Here is a 16,850-nt window from a genome sequence, read left to right as displayed (position 1 = left end):
AGTTTTATTACTTCAGCAGAACTAAAACGTCAAAAAAAACCCAAAACAAAACTAAAACCAAGAGATGAAAAAAAAAGGTTGTTTTAAAAAAATGTATGTGCTCTGACATCTCATTTCCTTCTAAGGCCAGTGGGAGTACAGATGCTCAGCACCTTTAACAAGATTTTCCAAGCAGACTTTATGCCTCAGCAATTCCATAATAGTAGAAAATACACAAAAGCTTGGTGGGAGGCCTTAAAAGAAATTTCATGGTCTTAAGGATCTTCTAATCTACTAAACAGACCTCTGTTATCATTTAATCAGAAAATAAAGAAAGAAATGGAAACAAGCAAGCATAAAAGATATTCAGAAGCTATGGAAGCAAAAATTGCTTGTCAGTGTGTAGCCAGAGGATACAGAGATACAAAGCCCTATTCAGATGAAAGTACAGAACACATAAAAAACCAAAATCTGTGGTTGTGCATTTTAAAAACACTGAACAGATGTATTACAGTGAGAGCTGTAAACCCAAGAAAAAAACCCCAAACCAACCCAGCCTGGAACTGGCATCCCAAAAAGCACACTTAATTATTAGTATTGCCTACAACTAGACACTAATAATGAACAAAGTCTCCCTTTGCCATCGATACGCTGAGGAAGGATCCTCTAGAGAGCAATTCAGAGCAGCAAATTCACAATTCCCACACAGAATGCATTTCAGAAGATGTGTCTTTCTTCTGTATAGACAATAAGTGGCTCAAGTTCAGGTTGTAAGTTTAGGTGAGTAAAATTTAGTTTACCAGGGTTTTGATAAGTAAGTAACTTCCTCTAGAACTCCTTGTGTTAAGGAGACAAAGTTGTCTCAGGAAAATGGGAAAGGAAAAAAAAATCCACCCCATCACTGAAAACTGAATCAATGGTCCATTTTCTCTAGCTGGTTTACATCATGAAAAGATACTGCTTGATGGTTATCTTCATGGATTGAAAATCAGCAAAGGAATGAAGGACAGGGTAAAGGTGAATGAAACTGTCACATGGACACTACACAAATACACACATTCTTCTAACATATTGAAGATAAAGAACTGTAAGGGAAATAAGATAAAGCAGATTAAGGCCAGCAGAACACGTACTGAATCTTAATCATTTTTTTCAGTATTGGAAATATTACTATGTTGAAGAAGACATTGAAGAAAAAGGCTTTCTAAAGAAGGCTCAAGATCAGCATGTTTAAAGCAATCTCAGATTGCAAAATAAACAGCTGATCTGTCTTTTCCCTTAGAGAAAAAGACACCCCAAGTTTGCAAAACAGCACAAAAAATATGAGTGCAGCAGCAAGCAGATTTCAATGAAAGTGCTAAGGACAGGATTCAACTGGTAAAGTAAGGGCACTCAGTCATCCAGTAAAAAAACTCCAAAAAGCTACTCAAGGATATATGAATGCTGATATCCTAGTGCTGTGATAAATAGCAGTGGGGGGGGAGGCAGGGGGAAGAATCAAAGTAAGAAAAGGATTAAATCAGCAATAAAATTTGGAGGAGGTCTACCCAAAATTAAAGCTTTGATCTAGCTGATAGTACTATCCTGACATGTTACCCTCAAAAGTGAGAAAAGAGATAATGACATAATACAGTATAACCCTTGCCATCTTGGGGCAACAAGCCAGAAGAATGTGGATTTCTAGCAAGATGCATCAGCTGATCCTAGATAAATGAGTGCAGAATAATATTTTGTATTTTGAAAAAAGTCAGAGAGGGGAAAAATGAACAAATATGAGAACGTGGAAAAAAGAACAAAAATGGATAGAAGCAAACTGCAACTGACAGTGCCACGATAAACAGCCTGGGTACAGAAAAGAGGAAGCAAAAGATGCAATGCTGAGAGCTAACAGGAAAAAGGCACCCTAAAGTCTTTGATTGCTATCAACTGGAGTGCATAAAAATGCTTACAGAGATTCTGCATCTATTAATAGTCCTTCCCAAAGTAGAAGGTGAAACTTGAATTTACTTATGGAATATTAGAAGATCAAATTCACTTCAGTCAGAGCAAAAATACTACTCTGTAAAGTGTGCAAGTTAGCCTGCAAGACAGATTCATTTTGCAGATAGTGAATGTGAGAAAGCAGCTCGGGGAAGCTTACAAATTCTGCTAGTTCAGTCAAATCAACATGGCTGAAAAGAGACACAGCCCAATCATACTGAAAGCTAGTTTAAAAACCAAAGTGAAACAAGGTAAGAGAATCACGGAGCCGCAGCATATCCTGAGTTGAAAAGGATCCACAAGATCACGGAGTCCAGCTCTTGTCCTGGCACAGGACTGCCCCATGAACCAACACAAGGTGGAATCTACAGCAAAAGCTACCAGTCAGTGAGTAAACAATGAGGAAAAGCATTAATTGAGCAAAGTACATCTGCCTACATGACAGCCAAGCAGAAGAATGCAAGTGAAACAGTGCAAGCAGGGGATAGGGCAGGGAGGACCAGATTCAATACTTCAGTCAAAATGGAAATGATGTGGAATATGACATTTTGCATAACAATGTTGATGTCAGAAACCTAAGAAACCAAATGACATGTCTCATCACAAACTGAGCAATTATCTGCCAAGCACCATGGTATCCAGCATTCAGCCAGCACAGCAGGACTGCTGGCTCTGCAGAATTATGAGCATCATTCTCTGTGCATGTGACAGCAATTTTTGACTGAAGAACTCCTGCACTGCTGGTAATAAACTTGTACTTCTTGTGGAAGGCTCTATACCAGGATCTTACACAGCCCCTTCCTCCATGAAAGGTTAGTCACCAACTCTTCTATTGACATGCATAATGAAAAGCCATTATGTTCTTTATCTGAAAACCTAACTAGTATTTTTTGATACTAAAAGGATCAACGTCTGGACTAAACTGAAGTCTCAAAGCTCTTGACTAAGAAATTAAGCACTTTACAATAAGACAGTCTGACACATTAGAGCCTAGAATTTCCATTATATGTAAAGATAAGGTGCTGTAGAAAAAATACACTGGGGAGAAAGTATCTAGCAATGATGCACAAAAAAAATACTAAAATGGATGTGTCCATTTCTTGCCTCATTTTCACTACATTTCCCAGTGTTCCAAGACAGATGATTGTGAGAAGTAGTACTGTTACTACAGAAACATTTTAGTTAATCTTTAAGATAATCAACTATATGAAGGATTCCCTGTGCCCTGGATTTCTTAAGTGAAAAATATCTGACAGCAAAACTAAGACAATTTATGTAATGATGCTTCCCATTGAACAATTTTTCTGCTAAGTGTAACGCATACATTTGATTGAGCACAGTGAGATAGATAGAGAACTGACTGAATCCCAGCAGATTGTAATGAGTGGCACTGGCTGTATTTGGAGGCCCACCACTAGTGGTGTCCCCCAAGGTTCAACACTGGGCCCAATATTGTTTAACTTACTCATCAAAGAATTGGATGAAGGGGTAGACGCCTCCTCAGCAAGTTCACTGACAGTACAAAGCTGGGATGAGTGGTCAATACACCAGAGCCTGTGCAGCCCTTCAGAAGGACCCTGACAGGTGGGAAAGATGGGCAGGGTCCTGCATCTGGGGAGGAATAACTCTGGCACCAGCACAGGCTGGGGGCTGACCTACTGGGAAGCAGCTCTGCAGAGAAGGACCTGGGTTCCTGGTGGACAATGAGCTGTCCATGAGCCAGCAATGCCCCTGGGGCCAAGATGGCCATGGGTATTCTGGAAGCATTACAAAGAGCGTTCCAGCAGGTTGGGGAGGTGCTCCTGCCTCTCTGCTGTGCCCGGGTGAGGCCACAGGTGGAGTGCTGTATCCAGTTCTGGCTCCTTGGTACAAGAGAGACATGGAGCTTCTCGAGATGGTCCAGTGGAGGGCAACAAAGGTGATTGAGGGGCTGTTGCATCTCTCTTAGGAGGACAGGCTGAGGGAGCTGGGTCTGTTCAGCCTTGAGAAGAGGCAACTGAAAGGAGACCTCATCAATTTCTATAAGTGCCCAAAGGGAAAGTGTCAAGAGAATGGGGTCAGGCTCTTCCCAGGCAATGGGCAGAAACTGAGGCACAGGAAATTCCACCTGAATGTGAGGAAGAACTTCACTATGCAGTGATTGAGCACTGGAACAGATTGCCCAGAGAGTGTGGAGTCTCTCTCACTGGAAAACTGCCTGAATACAATCCTCTGCCATGTGCTCTGAGATGATCCTGTTTGAGCAGGAAGCTTGGACCAGATGAGTGACTGTGGTCCCTTCCAACCTTACCACTCTGTGGTTCTGGGATATAATTAAAAACACTTAAAAATAAAAAGAAAAAATCAGTAATTGTTAAATAGCTAGCTTATACTTTCTAATAAATTCTTAGTATTTTTAAAAACAGAGATATAATTCTAAGTATTGATGAATTAGCTTTTAAAAATAATTTCTAAAAGGAAAAATCTTGGATTTTAAGAAGATGTGAATCTCCTTAATTTTTTTTTAAACAAATGAAGATAAACACTGAATCCTCAGCTGCTGAAGAATGCCATTGCTGCATCATCATCATCAATGAAATTGTGCTGACTCACCCCAGTTGTGCACCTGGAGTGATACTATATTTAATTTTAGTCAATTAAAAGTGTTTATTTATTCTTTCCATCTCACTTCTAAAATTAAACTAGTCATTGTCACTTTCATTTGTGTCTAGCTAACATTTTTTCTATGTCATATATTCTTCTCAGGCCAATGGGACATCTCAGTAAAAAAATCCAAAACTATTTGATTCCAGTAACTCTGCAACCAGCTTAGAAAAAATAAAACAAATTAAAAAATATTACAGAAATATTGCTACTGGTCTTCTCAACTGTAGAAGCTGTATTTATAGTTTGCAGGAGGGAGGAATTGCCCTAATGCTATCTTTTAAAAGATAATTAAAAAATATTCACATGCTTGTGTCTTAAGCTCTCTTTGAAATGAATTTTTATGGATGACTTATGACTCTTTAAAAATGCAATTGTAATGCAAGTGCAGACACACGACTATAATTCTACCCACAACTTCTTATATTGGGGAATGACTGCTCTTGATAACTGCTTTATTAAGTTTTACAGCACATGACCGTGCTATGTGAAGCATAGAATTATATTTTCATTTCCTCCTAAAAGAAAATATAAAAAAATCCTTTTATTTGCTTCAGTACTTACTTTTCACCATAAAACCTTTCAAAGAATTTTTCTTTCCAAGGTTCTGTTTTCTTTTCCTTTTCAATCTCTTGTCTGATGCGCAACTGCATTTCTGGTGTAAATTCTCCTAAAAAACAAATACTAACATATTGAATAAAAGTTGTCAAGGATTAATTTAATATGGATAATTATAAACTGTAAATACAAAGATGACATACAGTGTTTTCTGATACAATCATACAACAATTCCAAAAGAAATTAATGAAAATTAAAAGGGAGAGTGACATAGAAAGATTTAATTTACCATATATAATCAGTATTTCAAGGGTATATTGGCAGGGTTTAGTTGCATGCATTCATGTTTCCAAGGCTGACAGTGATGAAAATACTTCGGTTTTTTTTGACTGTCAAAATAAGCTGCCACAGCAAGCTGCAAAAATGTACTCTAAATTCAAAACGGAATCAGCAATTTCTCTTTTGCTGAATTACTGGTCTATTACAGTTTCTATTCTAAAAGTATTCCTCAAATGTAGAAAAAAGAGACACTCTTCATAAAAACAATTAACCTTGGGCAGACCTGAGAGCAAGCAGAGAGTTACCTTCTGCCAGCCGCTGTTTCCACCCTTGCGCCGCATACGCGAAGAACTCGTTATTTAGAGCGGAGCTACTGAGGCGCAAAACTCCATCGCTCCCCATCTAGAAAATAAGCCGTGGTAGCAGAAGACAGCGTCAGAAACAGCGCCAGCGAAGATCACATCAAAACACAGTTTCAGTTAGGGGAAATGGGGGAAGTGTAGGCAGTGGGAAGAACACAAAATGACTACTACTAAAACAGCATTTTCATGCCAGTCGTTACTGTAAATGGGAGTGAACCAATCCAGCATCAATGTGCTCTCTTCAGTCATAAGTGTTACTGATGATAACTCAGTTTGCAACTGATTGATGTGCTTTAATCACAGCCCTGTCTTGAGACTATGTCTAGAGGCATTGTACGCAATCAAAAATCAAGATCATTATTGTACTTGTGCATTTGCCTATAATATGGTGCAAAACAAATTAATTAAATGCAATGAAGACAGTAACTTTGGTGTTTCTAAATAAACCTAATACTTGTGTTAGCTAATAAGCTGTATTGACCAAAGAGTGAATGACAGGCATTTCTTAACAAAAAAACTGATATAAACTCATAACTGAAACTGAAAACAGCTCTACGCATAATTTTATAGGCATCAAAAGTGAAATCTGTGAAAGAACATTAGAATTATTTGTGTTTTCTTCATCTGTCAAATATGCAGTGATCAGACAACATTAAAAGTCTTAATCACAATATTTTCTACAACAATTTTTAAAAGCAATCTGACTGTTGAGCTGTCTTTTACCACAAAACTTAGTGTATATTTTCAGGCTTGTGAGGATATTTCTGTTTCCAAAAGAATTATAATTGAAAAAAGTAATTATATGAAACAAATTAGCAGTGGGTATCACCTTTAGCATAATAAAAAGACAGTAAAAAAAGTAGCAAATTAAAAAGAAAGGAAACAGCAGCAGAGGTAATGTTGCTAGAACAAGCACTCTCACTATTTCACATCCTTCCAGGTAAGTAAGAGATAAATGTTTGACAACACTATTTGTAATCTAGCAGTGAAATCCAGCACATTTTCCAGCATATTAGCAGATGATTTAGCTAAGTAATATCCCCTAGCTCTCAGTGCCTGTTTCAAACAAGAGCCAGAAAGACATAGGCATGCCAGAAATACTGAATGATATTTCGATGCAGTTACCTCATGGAGCTCTATATTTCACTAATAATAGAGGCCCTATTTCAAGAAGTCTTTGTTAATTTACTCATAGCCTAGCTGACATCCTGTCCCACAATTATCTCAGAGAAGTAAATCAGAAAGATGTTAAGTAGTAACCAGAGAAATAGCAATTAGCATGGACTCTGAAAAACAGGCATTGCTAAAGGCATTTGATTATAGTAAGGAAATAATATGTGTGTGGTACAGAGTTCCTCACAGGATATGAACTTACAGAACTGCTGCCTGTGCTTTCCTGCTACATGGCATTGTTTTGCCAACATGTCACAGAAGTTGGATTTAAGTGGGTTGGATATGTAAGGTTTCTATACATCTCATGATGTGGGTTATGGAATACATGCATATTAATTACAGGTAGGCTATGACTAATGCTGAAACTAGAAGAAAACTGAAAGATACAGTGAAACATGCAGCAGAAGGACCAAGATAATAAAACCAGTGAGGTGAGAAGGGTGATAAAGAGCGTGTACTTATTGTATAAATCAAACTACTATGACACTTTATCCTCTTCCTGCACAAATGAATTTTGCCAGAAATACTTAAATTGCACAATTAATACATTAAACAGGGATTTTTAAATACCAGTCCCTCTTGCACTTGAACAAACAAACCAGTATAGGGTCAAAACCAGCACTTACACAATTTCCTAGAAAGGTGAGATGCAATGTCACAAAGAAAAGAATCACAACTTACTAAACAAACAACGCTTTGTTCCTCTAAGAATGGTGCTGAAGCTACCTTAAGTTTCAACATAAAAGGAGATGAAATGGAAACACTCACTTGCCAATATATTTTCTACTCCAATCTTCATTAAGTTCAAGATTTTTTTTCTCTAAGCCTGGCAGTGTTTTGCAAAAAATAGTCATACAGATACTAAATTCTAATAATATTTAACCACATTTAACTGCAGGCTCAAAGGTATGGGCCTCCTGAAACTCCATGGCTCAACTGATGACAAACAGTGTAGCCATATCATCAGCCACATGAAAAGATCTCATAGGAAAGTAATGATTTGTGGACAATAACTTTCTGTTAAATGAGCAAAATTATCCAACTTATTCTAAGGTCACACCTCTATTAGATTTCATGCAAAGCTGAAATGTACCACAATAGGTGGAAAGAGATTGCCACTTGTCAGCAGCAATCCACTATCAGATTGCATTAAACATAATTTGAAACTGCAGCCAAGTGTGATTGAGCTATTTCACCAGACTGCATAAATGAAGAGCATTATAAAGACTGCCAAGTTATATTACCATGTGAATACAAGAAGAACAGTATTAGCTTCATTGTAATCCAGTTGTTGCAAGGACAGGAGAAAATCAAGCTTTGCAGGAAGAGTTACCCCACCTTTTATTTTTGTTGGCTAATATACTTCAGAAAAAAAGTGCCAAGTTTCTGGGTAAGAATTTCCTAACAACGTTTCAAAAAGAAACTGTGAATCCCAAGCTAAATGCTATGAAAAGGTCCAAACAAATTCAAATGTGATCTAGTTCACCTGAGAAAAAAGCACAGGCTGGAACCTCAGAACAGAAAGGAGGAAGTGTTATCAAGGTCATGGGTAAAGGTCATTAGTTCTTGTGGACCAGAAAAAATGCCAAGTAGTAAGTATCTGTAAAAGAAAAAAAGGAAGGGGAAACAAACTCCCAAAAGAATAGCAAAAAGGGAGAATTATGTTGATTACCGAAGAGAAAATATTATAGGTCAACTAACAATAGAATAACAGTCCATTTGTAAACTGTATAAAAAACCAGATGCACACTTTGCTGACCACTTTAGGCATGAACAGCAGCAGCTTACAAATATTGGGGCACTATGTCCACAAGAGTGAAAAGATGATGTGTAAGATGCTTAGGTTAAGAAATGTAAGAACAACAAACTAAACATGAAGTCACTGACTGACTGCATGGTAGTCATTGCCTCTGACTAACTGGCAGGGGAGGGCCTTTCCAGAGACCTTTGTTCACAGGTATACATAATTCATGGAAGATTTATGCAGCTAGAACGACCAAAATCTAAACACAGGAACATCTAATGATACAGAACGTGGAAACGCACAAATTAATTAGAGGAGAAGATTACAATGATCTATTTTAACATGACATGAAAGAATCAGGCTTAAATATTGTAGAGAGTATGAAAGTAGATATCATTATCTAGACTTGATACACATATGGACACTATTATCAAAAATGGAAGAAATAAAGAGTTGCGCAGCCCCAGTGACTTCGCCTAACTTGCTTAGGAATTTGAGATCAAAGAAAATATTTTCTGAGAACGGAACAGGAAGGATTTATTCAACCATAAAAAGCTCAAAGAGAAAAGGATGAGGACAAAAATGTTAAAGAAACTCATAATGGCCAAAGAGATAAAGCAAATGAAACAGAAATTTTGGAAATGTTATAGAAAGAATAAAGCACTATGCAGACAGCAGATACCACCACCCAAACTAAGTTAACAAAAAGTTCAATAATTTAGCCATTTTCAGTTCATTTAAAGATTTCTACACAGCGAAAAACAGTTTGAACAAGTTGGAACAGACAAAACCCAAGTAATTTTATGTCTAGTTGTTTTGAAGAAGTCCCTCAGAAACAACAAAACTAAAAAAGATGTTTTATGCTTTTTCTCAATACCCTAGTCATGTGAAATCAGGCTAACATCTTTTATGCTCTGTTAAACTTTGAAGGACTAAGAGGTCATCCTTTTATAATGTTAGCTAACAACCTCCACTGAAATATTTTCGTACTTCACTTGGAGAATGCATTTTCACTTGAATCAAACAAGTTAAAGTGGAAATTTTGAAGCCATGGAGTGTATGCACTTCTCTAAGCCCTGATGATAGAGACAGCACAATTAACCACCAGCTTTAAATTAGAATTTGGAGAAACATGCCAATAAAGCAGTTCTTAAATACACTGTTAATTTTTATGGTATTTAAAAAATGCTGTCCAACAGAGACAGTGTGTTAATGAGCTGGAACAACAAACATTTCTTGGAAAATTCATGTTTCATTCTGTTGGGCTTTAAATTTCTGGGTTTTTGTGATTAAGCACAATGCTAAAATTATGTTTTCTAATTAATACTTTCATGCTGAATTCACAATGGCTTTTGAAAGTTCCTCATTTTATGGAAAGCAAACAAAAAACCACCCAACCCCAAAACATATATTTTAAAACCCAGCATCAATTTGCATTACAAAGCAGATGTCAAACACTTTTATCAGAACAAACTGAGTAACCTTTCTAGAACAACTACTTCAATTATTTTCCTCCAAGTTCCACTGAAAATTCTCTTCTGAAGATAAGGCAGGGGTTGTTTTTTTAGCTCAACCTGAAGATGCACATTGGTGTTTAATAAGTATACAGCAATTACTGCATAAGTGTATACTGGTAGGCTATCTGATTTTGGCTAGAAAGACAAGGAATTAGTCAATTTATTATTTCTATATCTCTTTCAAATGACTCAAGATTCTCCTAATGTATTTATAAAATTTCCAATGATCCACTGTACACAGTTCTTGTGTAGTATACCATGTTTCTTACATGGAAGCTTATGTGTGAATATCATGCCATTTGACTAGAATCATAAAACAGTTTGAGTTGGAAGGAACCTTTTAGAGATCATCTAGTCCAACCCCTCTGCAATAAGCAGGGACATAGTGAACTATCAGAGGGACACATTCACCATCAGGTGTCCCAGAGTCTCATGCAAACTGACTCTGAAAGTTTCCAGCATGAGGCACCTACCACCTCCAGGGGCAAACTCTTCCAGGTTTCTTCATAAAAACCTTTCTTCTTTATATCTAATCTGAATCAACCCTCCTCCAGTTTAAAACCATTACCCCTCAGTCCCACAGCAACAGGCTCTGCAATAAAGTTTTCCCCCATCTTTTTCACAGGCCCAGTCATCCCAATTCTCTCAGCCTTACAACAAATACACCAAACAAAACCAAAACTAACCAACCAAAAATACAAATACAAAAGCAATCAAAAAATCAGCAAAGAAAGTGAAGATTCATCTAAATGAAGGGTCCAGTACCACTTATTTTTTATACCCTTTCTAAAAATTGCTACTAACTCTATATTTTATCTGGGGGAACAATCCCATAATTCACATACTTTCCCAAAGGTATCTACAAAAGATGGAAGATATGAGAAAATACATTTTGATACTTTTGCATTAAAGATTCTAAAGTATTACAAATGAAAAATTTATGAACATTTATATCACACACAGGAAACATAACATTTTATTTATGTGTGCAAAGAGACACCACTGCTGTTTTGTAACATGAATTTGTAACAAATTTGATTCTCTAGCGCTGGGCACCAGCATTTCACTGACCTGTGATTATTGTACAGTGCAGATGGAGCATCTGAAGATACAGCAATTTTAGTGACTGACATTCTGTCTGAAGGCAGACATGTTGCAGAGCTTTATGCTCAAGTATTGACTTGACCTACATCTGAAATGAGGGAATGAGGACAACAGAGACTGTGTGATGAGCCTCAGGAAGGTGTTTGTAGGTATGACATGTGCAAAAACTACAATTTTCACTGTTTATGATGTCCCACCACCTTTACCTTAAGAATATATCCAGACATCAGACTGAGTGGATCAGAAGTGACAAGGAGGCTGTAGGATTCATCAGAACCTAGGGATCTGTTGATATTTTTATCAGCAGTGATAGACATATACTGATAATGAAGTGGTGGTTTAATAGATGCTAAAGGCAGAATGGCTTTGTCATTTTCAACACATGGTGATGCCCCAAGAAGGTTTGGCAATATGGCAATAGGTAAACAGTGATTTCAAATATCCCTTGTGGAGAAAATAAACATGCTCTATAGACAGACCTGCTTGATTCTTCAGAATTTGAATGTTATACACACAGCCCAATATGATGGGCAAATCAAATTCAAATAAATCCTGTTCTGTGATCCAGTACCAAAATAAATTTATTTATAAAACGGGGGGTTAAAGAAGAGGATAATGTGATGGAAGTGGTACATTTATTTCAATCTTTGATGGTTGAACACTAGTGCAAGAACTGCAAATGGTATGTAGGAGGACTTGGAAGATTAAGCTGACAATTGACATTTTTGACTTAAGTGGCAAGATGATTATTGATAATTCATGACTGATAGTAATATAAAAGATTAGGCTTGTTTGTGAAAAAAGAAGAAAAGAAAGAAATGACAAAAGAATTTTAAAAATATGATTTAAGTAGGCATTCTTCCCTAAATGCAGAATTAGTTGGAAGAATCCTGAAGAACATGGTGCTAGTGAAAAAGGAGTTAAAAAAAAAAACTGTCACAGTTCTTGAAATAAACAATGCTGATCACATGGAGTGCAAAGCCTCCTGCAAAGGAGTAATGGGGATTGTACAATAAGACCACATTGTCTTAGTTAGGATCTCACTGTTGATCTCACAGCATGTAGAGAATGGAAACGAGGTCAACTTACTAAGGAAGAATACCACAGCAGAACATGGTATAATGGGCCAAAATTAGACACAGTTGGAAAGGGACACATCAAACTCCAGAAGAAATAATTGTGTAAGTACATTAAAGGCAAGAAGAGGATGAAAGAAAAAGTACACTGTGCAACACTGGGGAATACTAGAGGAATACAGAGACAAAGCTAATGTTAAAACTTCCTCTTTCTTTGCATGAACCTTCACCACAAATCTACTGGGTTGAGGTGCTTAATACAATTAATACCAGCAACAAAAAGCAAAAGGGTCAGAACTGATCTTGAACAGGCAAGGAGCTCAACAAATATTACTTAAATGCATTCAAATGATCTGGGCTTGATAGTGTAGCCTGTTAAATGTCCAGATAGGAATCTATTTCAGAACTGTTACAAGACAAATTTTGAAGAAATGATGAGTACAAATACAAACTTATATATGCTAGTTATACATATATAGCATATATGTATCACCTCTGTCTAAAGAAGGGAATAGGAAGAGCTGAGGACTTACAGACTTAGCCAGCTTCAGAACTCCATGGCCTATGCACAGACAATCCATTATTTTTTGTGACACTCTAGGCTGCCCTAAGATACTGATGTGGACACATTCTGAGCAGACACAACCTAGAATCTATGGTCCTTTAAACATTTTGAAGAAGTTAGGTGTTAGCCTCTCAGCTGACCCAAGAAACCTGTGTTTAAATACCTTGCTTCTTCCCTCTGTCTTCATGCTTTGGAAAATATGTGCAATGGTTAAAGCACAAGATAGAATCATTGGATCACTTAGGTTGGAAAAGACCTGTATCACCATTGAGTCCAACCATTAACCCAGCACTGCCAAGCCCACCACTAACCCATGTAAATATCACACCTTACACAACTGCCTGAAAATTAACCAAGAGTTGAGCTACAGCCAATGTAGATTTTTCAAGAGAAGGTTACATCAGATCAGTCTGTTTTCTCTCTGACAGAATAAATGGCCTTGTGATAGAAGAGAAGCAGCACAAGTTGTGTATCTTGATCATAACAATGCAGTGTTGCTTAACATTTTCTCAAGCAATGCCAGGATATATAAATTGCAATTAGGTCACCAAAGAACTACTCAGACCTCTACTTAGGGAACTATTGTCTATTTATTATCAACTGGGAGTCTGTGTATTCAGAGGCATGATAAAAAGATGGAAGTAATTTGAAAATACTATCAGTCAGAGAGCATGTACAGAGAGCATCAGAATTCTTTTGATGGTTTTGTGAATTACTTTGGAAACAACAGGGATAAGCAGGGCATTGCAATAGTGGCAAATGCAAAGTTTGACACTCTTGTATAACACAGAACTAGAGAAATGCAAAATGAGGAAATTAAGTGTCTATGCAATGATTCTTTAAAAGAGTACTTGTATTGATGAATTGTTCACAAACTGAATATAAGTTGACCTTGCAACTGCAAAGAAGGTGAACACAACTCTAAGTTAGAAACAGGAGTACTGTGCAAAAGCAGAGAAATTAGTTTTGCGTTCCTTGGTGTTACCAGCTGAGCTGCAGCAATACATTAAATTCTGACTGATGCAACTCAGAAACCATACAAAATGCAAAGGAGATAAATGAGGCTAAGAACAGACTTAAGGCCCTAGGTCTACAAAGACTGCATTATTATGGGCTTTTTCTCAAGAAAAAGAAACAGGAACACAGCAATCTCCACACTCTACATGTACATGCCAAAAAGAGCAAAGAATACCAGTCAGAATTGCAACAAGAGAGATTCAGATCAGACCCTGAGGAAAAAGCTTTCTATCAGTGAAAACAATGAAGCACTAGATTTCCTTGGGAGAGGCTGTGAATTATCCACCACTGAACAGTCAGAAAAAGTTTTAGCCAATATAAAAGAAAAGCAGATGTTGATTTTGCCTTAGCGTAAAGAAGATGAGATAAATTTTCCTTTTTTGCCATGTTTTCTATGTCAAGATGGTGTAAGAAATTGCCATCTATTACAATATCATAAAAAAAAAAACCTAAAAGTGTTCTTGCAGATACTTAACTTCTGACCAGTTGTCAACCTCCAATTTCAAAGAAAGGGTGCTCAAGAGTCAGTTCTCGTATTCTAGCTTCCAGGCTTCTAACCTCTTCATGCCCTTCCAGTGAGTCACTCTATGCAGTCTAACATAACAGCCCGTGATTTGTATCTGGAAGAGCCCCTCACTTGGACAGAGTGACCTTTGGAAACACTGTGATCTCATTAGACAATGGCTTAGCTTGCCTGCATACAATTAAAACCTTAGACTACACTCAGTTTCTGGAATCATCATTCTCAAACACAAACTCAATGTATCTGTTACCAGTTATGCTTCATGATGGCTGCAAGGACCCTAACTTATTCATCAACAACTTTTTTACTAGCAGTTGATAGCCTGAGCCATGTTAAAAGGCAAGGCAGATACCTTCTCCCTTGAGGGTGAGTGTGACAACCCTGTGGAAGAGGTTTCTCATTAAGCCCAAGAGACAGAAATTCTCATTGGGAAATACTGAATGGCTGCAGAGACTAGTATTACAAGGCCATATAGTTTGTCCATACTGGTATTTTAGCATGAGGTACTACAAAGTAAAACAGAACTTATTACTATGTGTGCTCCTGTTAGTCTCTGGACTGCTCATGTTCTGACTGACACATTCTTCAAAAACTAACAAGATCTACTTGCACTTATAAAAGCCTAAATTCTTTACAAGAATACAAAACAATCATTATCCTGTTCACTACTTTGGCTAATGACCTGAGAACCAATTATGTCAAGGAGTTATCCACAGTTAGAGCTCTCCTTGTTAAATAATATAGGGCAATTAAAAAACTTAACTTCTATCCAACTGCAACATACTTTGAAGTGAACTTGCATATATTTCAAGTATGAAAATAATTGAGTAACTTTCTCCATTTCCTATAGAATACTGCTGACTGTTCAAGTATGCCATTACCTATCTAAAAGTCATTTTTCCACTTATACAACTACTATTCAAAAGAGATTGTGATAAATGGGACCAAACTAAAAGGATGCTCTAACAGTTGGCAAGTCTATAATAGAGAATGAGTGTGAATACACTTGGGTCAAAAGGAAAAGCAGCTGTAGCTGTCACAAAAAATCTGCAAGTTCTGTTAAACAATGGCTGCATTTCTGATGGTAATGTTTCTGCTACACTACTCAGCACTAAGCAAAGATGTATTTTTCAGCATTTAGTCATATCTGAGTGGAAGCATATGGTAACAAATATCAGATCAAAGCAGAGGTTGAACTAACCTTGATAATTGTAAGGAACAGATCATGTAGATAATGCCTGTGAAAGACCACATAATAGCCAGTTACTAGGAAAGCTGTCAAATAAAAGTTTTTTATTTCTATTTAGTTTAGCTGGCATAAGACTGAAAAAGGAAATTTTAATGTCCATAAATATTTCAGTCTCTTTGATATAACTGTGGCTACTACTCATATATGTGCATCCATCATCTTCTATTTATATCAGTTGAACTGCAGCAGCAATCAATACTAACTTTTAGTATGCAAAACACTTCATGGGCTAGTTGTCTATTGTACGAAATACAGCAATTGGTTGTATTACATTTGATGCTTTTCAGTTTTAATTTTGTTCTAGTAGATTAAAAAGCTCATGTCCAGTAATTTTTCTTCAGACATTTTTATGGTTCATGCAAATTTTAGTGCCCTCCTCTGGGTTCTTTCCACAGCTTCTGAACTAAACCAGCCAGGCTTAATATTGAAGATGATGACTTAATAGTATTTATTTGATGAAAAGGGTATTTCATTTAGTGCAGCCTCCCTGGTGTTGTTGTTGCTTAAAGGTTAACTGAACAGATGTTTCTGTTGAGCTGTCCATAATCATGACCATATTTTCTTTTCAAATTTGATTTAGAAACTAGAAATGGAATAACCCATCTAATTTCCAGTACCAAACAGCAAATCCTAGAGTAAATCAAAGAATGGTTTGATTGGAAGGGACCTTAAAAGATCATCAAGTTCCAACCTCCTGCCATGGCCTGAGACCTTTCACTAGGCCAGGCTGCACAAAACCACATCCAAAGGCAGTACCGGAACATGACAGATAACCTATCAAGTTAAGGCACAAAGTTTTCATTCATCTGCCAGACCTGAGAAAATGACACTGAAAGTTTTAACATGTTCATGTTATTGAACTATATAATAGCACACTTCAGATGGAAATAGAAATCAATTAATTTTTAGTATGTCTGAGGATGGAGAAAGAACTCACAACCTCTTTAGGCAGCCTATGCCCTTACTAAAAAAAAGTTTTACTTCATGTCCATATGAAAGCTCCTGCCTTTTGGTTTGTACCTATTGCCTCTGCTAGGGCCATACCCTTTTATACACACTGATAAAAGTGCCCCTGGCCCTT

General features: G+C 37.0%; 1 protein-coding gene across 7 annotated transcripts in view; it reads right to left on the bottom strand.

The window, feature by feature from the left end:
- The window catches only part of ASXL3 (ASXL transcriptional regulator 3), a 129,811-nt gene that overhangs the window by 16,659 nt on the left and 96,302 nt on the right, over positions 1-16,850 (bottom strand). For all 7 annotated transcript variants that reach the window (XM_074550366.1, XM_074550389.1, XM_074550372.1 and 4 more), the window contains 2 exons: positions 5,745-5,841; positions 5,167-5,272 (listed from right to left, as the gene is read on the bottom strand). In XM_074550366.1, coding sequence (XP_074406467.1) covers positions 5,167-5,272; positions 5,745-5,841 — 203 coding nt within the window. The remainder of the gene's footprint in view (positions 1-5,166; positions 5,273-5,744; positions 5,842-16,850) is intronic.

Source organism: Zonotrichia albicollis, chromosome 1 (assembly GCF_047830755.1).
Source record: "Zonotrichia albicollis isolate bZonAlb1 chromosome 1, bZonAlb1.hap1, whole genome shotgun sequence".
NCBI lineage: Eukaryota > Metazoa > Chordata > Aves > Passeriformes > Passerellidae > Zonotrichia > Zonotrichia albicollis.
Note: the sequence above shows the minus strand (reverse complement) of the source record. Positions and strands in the feature narration are given on the sequence as shown.